Genomic DNA, 14,506 nt, shown 5'->3' on the forward strand with positions numbered 1-14,506 from the left:
TTGGCAATGTCTGGAGACATTTTTGGTTGTCACAACTAGGGGGATGATACTAGCATCTAGTGGGTATAGGCTAGGGATATTGCTAAACAAAAATTCAAAGGATGGTCCCCACAACAAAGAACTATCCAGGCTATAAAGGCAGTAGTGTTAAGGTTGGCAACACCAGGGCAAAATGCCAGGGCTAAACTTGAGGACTAGTCTACAAGATACTGGAAAGCTTGTGGGTGCACATATTTCAGGATTTACTGAAAGTGCACTAAGACTCCTCCAAAGATATCCCACAAGAGTCTCTATTTGATGTGGAGGGTGTGAACTAACTTCTCTCCCTTTTTCTAAACTATTATTTATCGCGTGCTTGATTTTACATATTTGTTTTTAAATTGTCCTATTACTCTCAAAGGCAAAACATCTTTTTGATTTTTAGTAAACAAACACAATGACCTGGACAAAAAACACAGAGCTAGTGAAAGAACCTTTAAAAAATCTTAAAAACATTCTAGAACATAGTCCTCATTTAGGCCCATAAAAGCTTGGTGATTTATTTGTGGAAAAGAAAACATCTTTTTTAACAAAGAAATTAATTCCTGAAACGACCTGGTCATCTTATGTGACATAGGAGCACACTTCTTTTTGGTTATTGCCTTATTTAAAATCTTAACTCCATCATTTTGATCAATTACATAAACAGGGGTGGGTTTTTGTTTTTGTTTTTGTTTCTCTGGATTTATGCTCAAAATAAGGAAAGATTAAGAATTTTATGCATTCTATTTTTAGAATGCCTCCAGTGTAAGGCATTTGTTTAAAATAAGAGATTTTATTTTGATAAAAGTGCTTGCTTGCTTAAACTGTTATCCTAAGGATGCTGGGGAACCAGTGAAGCATCCAAAATCTTACACATGACAAGACCTTTCATTATTTGGCCTCTGCTTACTTCTCCACAGAGGAATGTATCTTGCCTTTTCTCAGTATTTTGTGCTCAAGTCACAGTTGATAATTTATATGTTATGTATCTCAGTGCTTTCTCCTCTAAGCATTTTTGATCCTCTGCTGGGATTTTCTCTTCCGACACCACGCCTAACTGCTATTCATCCTTTAAGTTTAAAATTAGATACCACAATGCCTCTTCCACCTACAAGGCCAGAGGCTAAATGTCCCTTCTTATACTCCCACAGCACTCTGGACTTATACTTCCTGTACTCCAGTCAAACTCTATTACAATTACTTGCATATTTTGTATCCAGAGAGTGTCTGGGTTTCATTTGTCTTTCTGTCTCCAGAGCCTAAAATAGTCTCTGAGGTGTAATAGGCACATAATACATATTTATTAAATACATATATCATTGATAATCCATGATATCAGGTATGTAGAGGAGCCAGTTAATATCAAGCCCTGGTTGATTAGAGCCAGATGAAACTATTTCTATTATTGCACCAATAAGAAATTCACAAGGACATCAAACTAGCTTCCAAAATCCTTAACTAGTCATTGAGAATACAGGCAACACAGACAGGTTTAAAATTGGCAAAACTGGCCTGTACACAATGTCCTTAGAACAGAGTTTTAAGTAAGACAGGAATACAATAAAATATGATCTTTAGAGAGATCAATCTGACAACAGAAGAAAAACTTATGGGACTACATTTGGAACACAGTTCTACTATACATGATCTTGATTAGCTAGAAAAACCCACATGGTCCACTTAGCTCCTCCCTGAGAGTTAGGGAAGTCTCTGCTCCAATGTACTGTGAATAGTGGATCCCTGGGAATATTCTTATATACCCAGCATCAAATATAGCCTGGGATATGGGAAGAGCTCAGTAAAATGAAAAAACAAATACATGAATAAAAAGCTTGTTTTCAAGCCAGGATGTCTGGCAGTAGCTACTCATTTAAAAAATATGAGTCAGTACAAACAAAACCAAAAAACTAAGCCTGCCATTTGCAACATCATGGTGTATAGAAGGTATAACGCTACATGAAATGAGTCAAGACAGAAAAAGACAAATACCACATATTTTCGCTTATATGTGGAATCTAAAAAACAAAACAAACGAATAAACAAACAAGCAAAAGCAGAGAGAGACCCATAAATACAGAGAACTAATGGTTCCTAGAGGGCAAGGGGGTGGAGGATGGGCAAAACGGGTGAAGGAGAGTAGGAGGAATAGGCTTCTAGTTATAGAATGAATAAGTTATGAGGGTGAAAAGTACAGCATAAGCATACAGTCAATGTTACTGTAATAATGTAATGGTAATGCTCGCGGTAGGCAGAGCTATGTTGTACATGTGAAATTAATGTAACATTGTGTGCCAACTATATTTCACTTAAAAATATTAAAAACAAAAAAACTAGGCCTGTATGACTGAGTAATAAACTAACATAAATTTTAGAAACGTATTCATAGTATGTGTCCTATGTGTCAGCCACGTGCCAGCTTCCAATATGAAGTGCAAAACCCAGTATACTGCATTTTGCTTCGTTTATGCAATAGATCTTCCAAGGCAAGGTCTTATCCTTGCTGCCAACATATGGAATATTATTTAAATGAAAATGTTAGTAGGATTATTTTACAAAGTGCTTTTTTCCAAAGTCAAAGCACTATCAAAATGACTTACCTGAGACAGTTTTGTTGTAGTAGCAGGCAGAAGTGGACGACTAAACTTCTTCTGAGAACCAATGGCTGCTGGAAATGGTGGTGCAGAAAATACAGCTGCAACACAATTAATTTTGTTTATCCATCCTTGCATTTCCTCTGCACTCCTATGAGAAAAAGATAAATTTACATCAGGGTATTTCTCTATCTAAGTGTATCACACCTTGCCCATTTCTCATTATTGATTTTTTTTTTTTTTTACTTAAACTTTTATTTATTTATTTATTTATTTATTTATTTATTTATTTATTTATTTAATATATGTAATGTATTGTCAAATTGGTTTCCATACAACACCCAGTGCTCATCCCAAAAGGTGCCCTCCTCAATACCCATCACCCATCCTCCCCTCCCTCCCACCCCCCATCAACCCCCAGTTTGTTCTCAGTTTTTAACAGTCTCTTATGCTTTGGCTCTCTCCCACTCTAACCTCTTTTTTTTTTTTTCCTTCCCTTCCCCCACGGGTTTCTGTTAAGTTTCTCAGGATCCATGTAAGAGTGAAACCATATGGTATCTGTCTTTCTCTGTATGGCTTATTTCACTTAGCATCACACTCTCCAGTTCCATCCACGTTGCTACAAAAGGCCATATTTCATTTTTTCTCATTGCCACGTAGTATTCCATTGTGTATATAAACCACAGTTTCTTTATCCATTCATCAGTTGATGGACATTTAGGCTCTTTCCATAATTTGGCTATTGTGAGAGTGCTGCTATAAACATTGGGGTACAAGTGCCCCTATGCATCAGTACTCCTGTCTCATTATTGATTTAAAATGTTACATAAAGTCATTTATATTTCTTGGTAATTGATCCTTGATAAAATTTCACTGAGATAAACATTTTCAACAGCAATTACCATAGTAATAAAAGGCCCTGGAACCGATGATCATTACAATATAAGGCTGTGATTATTCCTCAAGGATACAGGAGGGGAAAAAAGCAAAATCACTCGACAATAAATATTAAAACCCTACTTTGTTTGATACTAGACTCAGTCAAACATTAACTTAAAAATTAGCTCCTCTTTCAATCACATAATTCAATTTTAAAATCCAACTGAGGAACAAATTGATAGAATTTAAAAGGAATATAAAAGGGAACAACCACTTGGAAAGCAGCTTTGACAGTTTTCTTGAAAAGTTAACTATATAAATTTATCATACAATCCAGCAGTTCTATTCCTAGGAATACACCCAAGAGAAATAAAAACATATAGGCACAGAAAGATCTACATGTGAATGTTCACAGCAGCACTATTTATTTATTTATTAAATATATGAAATTTATTGTCAAATTGGTTTCCATACAACACCCAGTGCTTATCCCAAAAGATGCCCTCTTTAATACCCATCACCCACCCTCTCCTCCCTCCCACCCCCTATCAACCCTCAGTTTGTTCTCAGTTTTTAAGAGTCTCTTATGCTTTGGCTCTCTCCCACTCTAACCTCTCTCTCTCTCTTTTTTTTCCTTCCCCTCCCCCATGGGTTCCTGTTAAGTTTCTCAGGATCCACAGAAGAGTGAAAACATGTGGTATCTGTCTTTCTCTGTATGGCTTATTTCACTTGGCATAACACTCTCCAGTTCCATCCACGTTGCTACAAAGGGCCATATTTCCCAACTCATCTTTGACAAAGCAGGAAAGAACATCCAATGGAAAAAAGACAGTCTCTTTAACAAATGGTGCTGGGAGAACTGGACAACAACATGCAGAAGGTTGAAACTAGACCACTTTCTCACACCATTCACAAAAATAAACTCAAAATGGATAAAGGACCTGAATGTGAGACAGGAAACCATCAAAACCTTAGAGGAGAAAGCAGGAAAAGACCTCTCTGACCTCAGCCGTAGCAATCTCTTACTCGGCACATCCCCAAAGGCAAGGGAATTAAAAGCAAAAGTGAATTACTGGGACCTTATGAAGATAAAAAGCTTCTGCACAGCAAAGGAAACAACCAACAAAACTAAAAGGCAACCAACGGAATGGGAAAAGATATTTGCAAATGACACATCGGACAAAGGGCTAGTATCCAAAATCTATAAAGAGCTCATCAAACTCCACACCCGAAAAACAAATAACCCAGTGAAGAAATGGGCAGAAAACATGAATAGACACTTCTCTAAAGAAGACATCCGGATGGCCAACAGGCACATGAAAAGATGTTCAACGTCGCTCCTTATCAGGGAAATACAAATCAAAACCACACTCAGATACCACCTCACGCCAGTCAGAGTGGCCAAAATGATCAAATCAGGAGACTATAGATGCTGGAGAGGATGTGGAGAAACAGGAACCCTCTTGCACTGTTGGTGGGAATGCAAATTGGTGCAGCCGCTCTGGAAAGCAGTGTGGAGGTTCCTCAGAAAATTAAAAATAGACCTACCCTATGACCCAGCAATAGCACTGCTAGGAATTTATCCAAGGGATACAGGAGTACTGATGCATAGGGGCACCTGTACCCCAATGTTTATAGCGGCACTCTCAACAATAGCCAAATTATGGAAAGAGCCTAAATGTCCATCAACTGATGAATGGATAAAGAAATTGTGGTTTATATACACAATGGAATACTACGTGGCAATGAGAAAAAATGAAATATGGCCTTTTGTAGCAACATGGATGGAACTGGAGAGTGTGATGCTAAGTGAAATAAGCCATACAGAGAAAGACAGATACCATATGGTTTCACTCTTATGTGGATCCTGAGAAACATAACAGAAACCCATGGGGGAGGGGAAGGAAAAAAAAAAAAAGAAAAAAAAAAAGAAAAAAGAGGTTAGAGTGGGAGAGAGCCAAAGCATTAGAGACTGTTAAAAACTGAGAACAAACTGAGGGTTGATGGGGGGTGGGAGGGAGGGCAGGGTGGGTGATGGGTATTGAGGAGGGCACCTTTTGGGATGAGCACTGGGTGTTGTATGGAAACCAATTTGACAGTAAATTTCATATATTAAAAAATAAAAAAAAAAATAAAGTTTCATGATCAAGTATTAAAAAAAAAAAAAAACAAAAAACAAAGGGCCATATTTCATTCTTTCTCATTGCCACATAGTACTCCATTGTGTATATAAACCACAGTTTCTTTATCCATTCGTCAGTTGATGGACATTTAGGCTCTTTCCATAATTCGGCTATTGTTGAGAGTGACAGCAGCACTATTTATAAAAGTCAAAAAGGGGAAACAATCCAAATGTCTGTCAACTCATGAATGAATAAAAGAAAAATGTAATATATATCCATACAGTGGAATACTACTCGGTAATAAAGGCATGAAGGGCAGATACATGTTACAACATGGTGAACCCCCAAAACTTTATGGTAAGTGAAAAAAGCCAGATACATTTCATACTATATGTTCCATGTATATGAAAAATCCAGAAAAAGCAATACCATAGAGGCACAAAGGAGATTAGTGGTATCCAGGGTTGGTGGTAAAATGGGGGGTGACTACAAAATGGGCATGGAGGATCTCTTTGGGGTGATGAAAGTGTTCCAAACTGGATTGTGGTGATGGTGGCACAATTCTGTAAATTTGCTGAAAATTATTGAATTATGTACTTCACACAAGTGAGATTAATGGTATGTAAAGAACTTTCCAAAAGGATGTTAAAAATCCACCTGAAAGGATGTAGAAATCATCTGATTTCATTAACATACTTTCAACTTTTAACATACTTTTAACTTGTATGTCATATATTTGCAAAGACCAGCACTGACTGGCAGCACTCAATAAATATTTGTGAATTTATAAATGAATGGGAGGATGAGTCAGGACAGATTAAGGTAGACAGAATGTCAGCCCATCTAAAATCATTTCCTTTATGCATTACTCTGAGAAACCACACTAACCTAAGACCACACTAGGTATCAATTCCTCTTTGCACCCCATATGTTTCTATAATCTGATTTCTTTGCCTCTGTTAATTCAATTCATTGATTTCTGCATCACTTCTATCTGAAGTAATTAGAACTTCTTAGTTATCATACTTGGTATTTTACATTAAAAAATGTTGGGGAACAGAATAATTTGAAGGACTCTGATGACTAATAGCTGTAATTATACATCTGGCTATGAGTCCCTCTGTGGTGCTAAAGCTGTCTTACTCCCATGCTAAAAAAAAATCCTGTGAAACTTGGATTTCCTTACAACTTCCTCCTCACCTGATGTCAGCAATTTCATACCTCCGGAAATTCAACATTCACAAATCACCAGAGTACTTGCTGCTGTTCTTATTTCTTTTTTTGATCTTACATTGCTTTGATCAACAAGTATGCAGATACTTGTGTTCACTATCTTGATGTCAAATTTTAATTCCAATGCCAAATGCAGTCAATTGGTAGTGTTGGGAGTGATTCTGAAGTCAAGCTCAGGTTCTGTGCAAAGCATGAAGAATTAACACTGTCACAGACACTGATGGTGTGTACTCCTATAAAAATTCCTTTTGTAGAGGCTCAGTTCTGAAAATGCAAAGTTTCTCACTTCACAAATCCAGAATTCTCTGTGTGAAAGGCTCCACTTCTAATGTGAAAGTTGTCATGGACCCCTTATTGAACTGGCAATCCATCCTGATTTCTTGCCCACAATATAATTTTATCTTTTTCCTCTAGTTTAATCACAGACTATTAGAGCTCAGGAGGAGAAAGAAGAGAGAGGGAACAAAATGGAAATCTACACTTATTGAACAGTTTCTATATGCCAGGCACTGTATGAAGTACTTTATATATATACTTGATCTCATGTAATTCTCATTAGAACCTTATGAAATAACCATTATCATCTGCACTAATGACAAGCTAAGATTCAAAGAGGTTAAATTACATGCCAGGACGAAGAGCTAGGAAATGGTGATTTGAATCCAGGTCTATTTTACTCTCTGTGTGATAAAACTTACATTGTACAACCCTTGTATTTTATTCATAAAATATTAACTTCTATAGATGGTTTGTGGTTGACTAAAAGTCACAGGGCTGCCTTATAGCAACACAAAAAAACTGAACTTAGAGTTTCTATTTCTGATTCTAGTTTTCTTAGGCATTTGTCCCTCTTGTGTAACCAATTAATGACTTTGAATCCAACATGAAAAATTTCCCCTGAAGATCCTGATTCTATTTCTCGGTATAAAGTGGTGTTACGCAAACTAAAAAGCCAAACCAAATCAAACCAGTGAAACATACTGAGCTTGAAAAAGCAAGACCCTCCAGTCGGCAGTTTTAAGTTTAAGTACATTCGGCTTCTTCTCGTAGTCTATGGCCTTGGATGCCAGCGCATGATGCACACTCACGGCGTTTTTCAAATCCTCTTCAGACAGGGCCTTTTCAGGTTTATATTCATCCTACAGATGGATAGATGGATACAAAGAAAGCTAAGACAAGATCATATTCAGATTTCATCTTCTCTTTTTATGATAAGAAAAAAACCCCTAAAACTAAAAGAAAAACAAATTAGAAAATCCATGAAGGCATGGAAAAAGTGAAATGGTGTAAAAACAACTCTTTGCTACTTCAGGTACCCATCAAGAGAATTTTACTGATGGTGAAAACCTTGCCATTGTGTTCTTAGCTCTAAAGATACTACATTTTCTTCCTACTTTTTTTTGAGTCTAATATTATCAAAAGAAAAATCAAAAGTAAAATAAAATGATTCCTCCAACGGTTCTTTGAGAGAAAAGAGGGAAAATCAGTTTAATAATCAGGAGAAGGCTTAACCCTATTATAGATATAAAAAGGAAAGTGCCATATGAAGATGCAATTTTATATTTGGGCATGAATTATACACTACAGAATTTATAACGGTTTTCTGTATGGCTTCCCTCCAAACTAACAATAGAAAATCCCAACTAGTAGAATAACAAGACTTTAAAGCAAATTTGATTATTAATATCATATTTTTATGTCTGTAGTTTTTCCAGGTCCAATAGAATAACAAAAGGAACTCAAAATTAATTAAATACAGTAGACACTGCAAAAATGTTTTAGGATATGTTTTCTAGTGTTTAAGGTCTCCTCTTCCCTCTTCCCATATATTGTCAGACATGATGCTAAAAAAACTTGCACTTCTGTAAAGAAAACACACAAGAACATACAGCCCTCTCACCTAATTAGTAGCAAATCCTTAAGGAAGATATTGCCTATTCTCTTCTCACAGCCTGGTTTTACATTTCCAAAAAAACAATTACACATTCTCATTCCTCCTACTTCCTTCCCCCATCCCTGCCACAAATCAAGCAATTCAAATGTACTATTGCTAGTAATTAAAACTGAGTCAGAAATAAACAGCAGCTTTTGTCCTTAATGATCAGTCAGTGACAGTGATGAGAGACAAAGGTAAGGGAAACCTCAAATACACAGTAAATACCAATTGAGAATATAAAGATTACCCAGACTTGTAATATTAAATGATGAAATTTCTTTTCTTTTTAGCTTATGAATACTTTATTTTATGATTTTTTAAATATAATTTATTGTCAAGTTAGCCAGTGTATACAGTGTATACAGAGTGTTCTTGGCTTTGGGAGTAGATTCTATTTTAAGATTGCAACAAGTCTATTTTATTAAGCTTCAGAGATTAAGAACTCCTGTTGACAATGGACAGTTATCTACAGAAGTATGATGAAGAAAGAAAGAAAATAAAAAGAAATCTTAAGTTAAATACAATATATTTACATATATCTATTCTATAATTCCCATTAACGCAGAAAGCTGTAATCTAGTTATGTTTTGGGGTCCTGTCTTTTCTAAATGAGATTTTTATTTTTAGCATTCCAAAAATTCACAAATTTCCTCAGGGAGGTATCAACTAGAGGAAGAGGTCCCCATCAGCCTTAGGATCATGCTACAATAGAACCCTGCATAGCTGACCATCCACTCGATTTAACTTACACTTAAGTCCAGATAGGAATCTGAAGTAGATAAATAATGGGGAGTGGGGATAAAAGACCACGAACAAAATGATCTTCAGAGAATTTATACACTACCTCCATTTCCATACATACTGATCTCTAACACTTGATATTGGAGTATGCACAGAGATCAGCTTAGAAATTTCTATGAACCTTTTTTGATATTCTAGGTCCATGACTTGGCCTAGAATTATCTTAATTCCTTCTCACTAGTTTCTTTTTGATTTAATTTCTTGTTTGGATTTAAGATGATTACTTAGTCCTTTTGTTTTTCCTATATCTTTTTTAATTAAGAAAGAATTTAAGGCTATAATTTTTCTTCTGAGTACAGGTTACACGTAGTTTGAGAATGAAGAGAACTTTTTCATTGTTCTCTAGATAGTTTGCAGTTTTATTTTTTGATCTCTTCTTTGATCTTAGTCATGTCAAAGAGTATGTTTCTTGAGTTTAAAGTTACCTAAGGTTTTAGTTATTTATCATTATATATCTCTACTTTTATTGGCTTGTGACCAGAGATTTTACAGCAGTCTGTAAAACCCATTTTATTTCTTCAAAATTTGTTAAGGGTAATTTGTTAAGGTTTTCAAACCACATTTGACTTTTGTTAATGTTCCATGGACATACAGAAAAAAAAATTATTCTCTGAGGGATGAGTATGCATTAAGAGATAAGTTTATTGATTCAATCCCTCTATATTCCTACACCATTTTTTCTAAATGTTCATCCCATTGAGACAAATATACTGACCTCTCTCTTTCACTATATTGTATTTTAAATTCTATTTGCATTTCTAATAGTTCTTGTTCACATTTTAGTTGCTATGTTTGATGTATTTAGGTTTATGATTGTTATCTTCCTTAAATGATGGGCTATTTATTATTTTAAAATGTTCTTTATCTAGTAGTGCCTAGTTACATAAGATAGAAACTTAAAATGCTCTCTCCCATAAAAATGTTCTATTTCTCTACTAGTAGTCAACATCAACAAGGTAAGATTTTAAAAATCATTTTGCTTCCCTCCCTCCTTCTCATTAATCCTAAACTTTGCTGAAATACTTTATTATGTTTGTTCTGCAATATTATTAAAATTACTTGATATTATGCATTTTCTATTTTAAAAAACCTTACTTTGTACTTATATTACACATTCACTGAGTCTCTCCTTATTCTTTTAGATCTAATTGCTCACTTACTTTCTATCTTTCCTCTATCTTAAAGTGTTTTCTCATCCCTTGGTTATTTTCTCTCCTTTCGAGTATTTTTCTCAGGTGAATGATCTACTGTAGTCTTTATTTCAAAATATCTTTCACTTTCTTTGACAGGTATAGAACTCTTGGTTGCAGTCCCCTTACACTCAGTATCTGTAGATGCTATTCTACTGTCATCTACCTTCCAGTTTTACAAAAGTCCAAAGCTAGTCTGATTCTTTTTTTTTTTTTTCCATTTTACTGTATTTTCTGTTAGGAATCTTATACAGGTTTCTTTTTATCTTTGCTTAACTGACTGAGCCACCCAGGTGCCCCCAGACAATTCTTTCACACATCCATGATAGTCTCTGTTGCATTCTGTTCGCCATTCTCTTCAACACCCCAAGTCATTAAAACTGTGGCTAAGAGCATAGTTGCCTAGAGTTAGAACTGTCTAGGTTCAAATGACTAGTTCTAATATAATACTTAATGTTTTTGTGACCTTAGGTTAATTAAAGTCATTAAGCTTCACTTTCTAAGCTTGAGAAGCAGTGATAATACTTCCCTCATAAAGTGGTAGGATGAAGTTAAATGAGATACTGTTTGTTAAACTCTTAATGTTCACAGCATATAGTAACCACTCAAATTCTAGCTGGTATAATTTTTTTGTTTTTTTTAAATGTTTTATTAATTTTTGAAGGGGAAAGGGGCAGAGGGAGAGGGGGACAGAGGACCTAAAGCAGGCTCTGTGCTGACAGCAGTGAGGCTGATGTGGGGCTTGAACTCACAAACCGTGAGATCATGACCTGAGCCAAAGTCAGATGCTCAACCAACTGAGCCACCCAGGTGCCCCTGGCTGGTATAATTTCTAATAATTTCTTAGTAACAGGGTTGGCCTTATATAAGGTCAAACTTGTAAATATAAAACTTTCTGCTTACTACTCCATAAAAAACAATATTTGGTGACCATTTTTATCTCCTTTCTTTCTGAAACAGAAGAATCCTGTGTTCTCAGATCATCCTCCACATACCTTTCTTAGGAGCTTATTTCATGGATCATTATTTTTCTTCTATATTTTTAATCATTCTCTATCTACTGGCTTCTTCCTCAAAGCCTATAAATATATTCAAAGTCTCTCTTATTATTGTAAGATAATTTTTTCTTCTAAATACTGCTTTCTCCTCTGGTATCACCTCTTTTCTTTTACGTATGATAAGTTAGTTGTTTCTATGTATTTCCAGTTTATCCTTTAACCCACTGCAATTTGGAATCCATTTCTACATTTTACTAAAACCGCTCTGGCAAAGGTCATCAATGACCACCTAATTGAAAATTTCGAGAAATTATTGTTAGTTCTTACCATATGGCACCCAAGGAATTCAACAAAATTCTTGAAATTCTTCCTTTGCTTATGTTACAATACACTCCTTGTTTCTCTCCTACCTCTCTGAGCAGTGTTTTGCTATCTCCTCTTTCAACTATCCTCCAGATGTCAGTTCTGCCACTGTCTTTCATCTCTTCTCATTCCATAAATACCACAAGGGATGATTACAACTGCTCTTATCAGTTAAACTCCCACCTATATCATGATGTCTAACAAAGTGCTGTAGGTTGAATGAGAAACATAAGACCAATTGATAGCTATTAATGAATGACTTCAACCGTAAAACTTGGAGCAATGTAAATATTCTTAGGAAATATTGTCTGTGCTGATATTTTATTTATTTATTTTTTAAATGTTTACTTATTTTGAGAGAGTGCAAGCATATGCAAATGGGGGAGGGGCAGAGACAGAGGGAGAGAGAGCATCCCACGCAGGCTCCATGCTCTCAGCACAGAGCCTGATGCAAGGCTCAATACCATGCACCATGAGATCATGACCTGAGTTGAAATCAAGAATTGAACACTTAACCGACTGAGGCACCCAGGCACCCCTGCTGATATTTTCCTTTAAAACCAAGCCTGAAGGATGACATCCTTAGACTGCTATAAAAGTGCAAGAAATTTTAAAATGCAACATTTATTATAGTCCTATGTAAAAGCTAACAGTAATCATCAATGTAGGACAACTGCACCATTGTGGCTGAACAGGACTCTATTCCAGGGCAGTTTCTAAACTCTGAGATACACTGCCAGTTTACCTTACATTGGAAGTAAAATATTGCACAGGACAGAAATGGAAGGCAAGATCCATAGTGAGGATGGAACCGAAGTCTAGGAATCTTAAGTCTTACAAACTTCTGTTTTTCTAGTTGGTACTAATATCATTTTACTATGAAAAAAAATAAGGAAAAATAGGAGAGGATCAAGATAATGGAGTAGGAAGATCCTGAGCTCACCCCTTCCATGAACATACCAAAAGCTATAACTATATATAGAACTACTATCTCTGAGAAGAAACTGAAGAAAAGCAGAACAGATCATTTACAACTAAGGATATAAAGAAAACAAACAAACAAAATGTCCACAAAGAGTTCGGTAGGAGGGGTGGAGATGCTGTCTAGTTAGGAACCATACCTTTGGTTCAGTGACCCACAGAGAAAGGGATTTCAGAATCAAAGAGGGCCCTCCCTGAGGAAGGTGGGTTCCAAGCCACACATTGAGCTCCATAGCCCAGGGGATCTGTACTGGAAAGATAATCACCCATAATGTCTGCTTTGAAAATCATTTGGAGTTTAGGTCTGGGATAGCCAGAAGAAAATAGGAAGCTGTTACTTTAAAAGGTGCACACACAACTCACTTGCTCCAAATCCTAGCACACAGTCAGCAGTTTTCAAAGTACCTCGGTTAAACTGAGGAGATCTATTAACTAATTTTAGCATGTGTGAGAGAGGCAGGGATCTGTCAGAGGAACATTCTCTAGGAATGGAAGGGCTGGCAAGAACCATTTCTGACACTCTCCATCTACTATGCTAACACCCTTCACCCAGTGCTAACATTCACCTGTGGACTTGCACTGCCAAACTGCCTCCCCCAGCCCAGCACTCCTCCTAGGTGGCTCCCTGCCCCACCAAACATGCTGGTGGCCTCACCAGCACCAGTGAGCCTCACCCCCAACCCAGGGAGACTGCACGCCAGAGCATCTACAACAGTCATAGCTTAGCTCACATCCAGCTGTACCAGAGAGCTGTCCTGCCCATCAACACTCCTACAGCTGTCATAGCCACGCCTCTAAGCTAGCTGTGCTGGGGCCAACCCAGCACACCAGCATGCTTGCAGCAGTCACAGCCAGGATGCCTAGTCAGATGGGCTGGGGGTCAACCCCATTTGCCAGCATGCCCATAGCAGTCATAGCCAAGCCTCATAGACAGCCATGCTGAGTCCTGTATAACAGTGAGTCTGTGCCAGTCATGACTCAGCCATAAGAGGAGTGTTCACACTGCCAACACAAGGGCTTGGGTGACCAAGATTTGCACTACTGGACCCCATAGGACACCTTCTGCATAAGACTACTCCTTCAAAACTTGGAGATGTAACTGATCTATGCAAGATACAGAAACAAACAAAGTTATACAAAATTAAGAGACAGAGGAATATATTTCAAATGAAAGAACAAGACAAAACCCAAGAAGAAGAACTAAATGAATCAGAGATAAACAATCTAACAGATAACGAGTTTAAAGTGATGGTCATAAAGATGCTCACTGAAATTAGGAAAAGAATGGATAAACACAGTAAGAACTTCAACAAAGAGAAAATATAAAAAACCAATCAGAGCTGAAGAATATAATAACTAAAATGAAAAATACACTAGAAGGAATCAACAG

The 14,506-nt window shown here is 36.6% G+C and overlaps 1 protein-coding gene across 5 annotated transcripts in view; it reads right to left on the reverse strand.

Moving 5' to 3' along the window:
* The window catches only part of PSD3 (pleckstrin and Sec7 domain containing 3), a 727,438-nt gene that overhangs the window by 57,957 nt on the left and 654,975 nt on the right, over positions 1 to 14,506 (reverse strand). For all 5 annotated transcript variants that reach the window (XM_042934671.1, XM_042934669.1, XM_042934672.1 and 2 more), the window contains 2 exons: positions 7,829 to 7,986; positions 2,619 to 2,763 (listed from right to left, as the gene is read on the reverse strand). In XM_042934671.1, coding sequence (XP_042790605.1) covers positions 2,619 to 2,763; positions 7,829 to 7,986 — 303 coding nt within the window. The remainder of the gene's footprint in view (positions 1 to 2,618; positions 2,764 to 7,828; positions 7,987 to 14,506) is intronic.

The sequence above is a fragment of the Panthera leo genome, chromosome B1 (genome assembly GCF_018350215.1).
Source record: "Panthera leo isolate Ple1 chromosome B1, P.leo_Ple1_pat1.1, whole genome shotgun sequence".
Taxonomy (NCBI): domain Eukaryota; kingdom Metazoa; phylum Chordata; class Mammalia; order Carnivora; family Felidae; genus Panthera; species Panthera leo.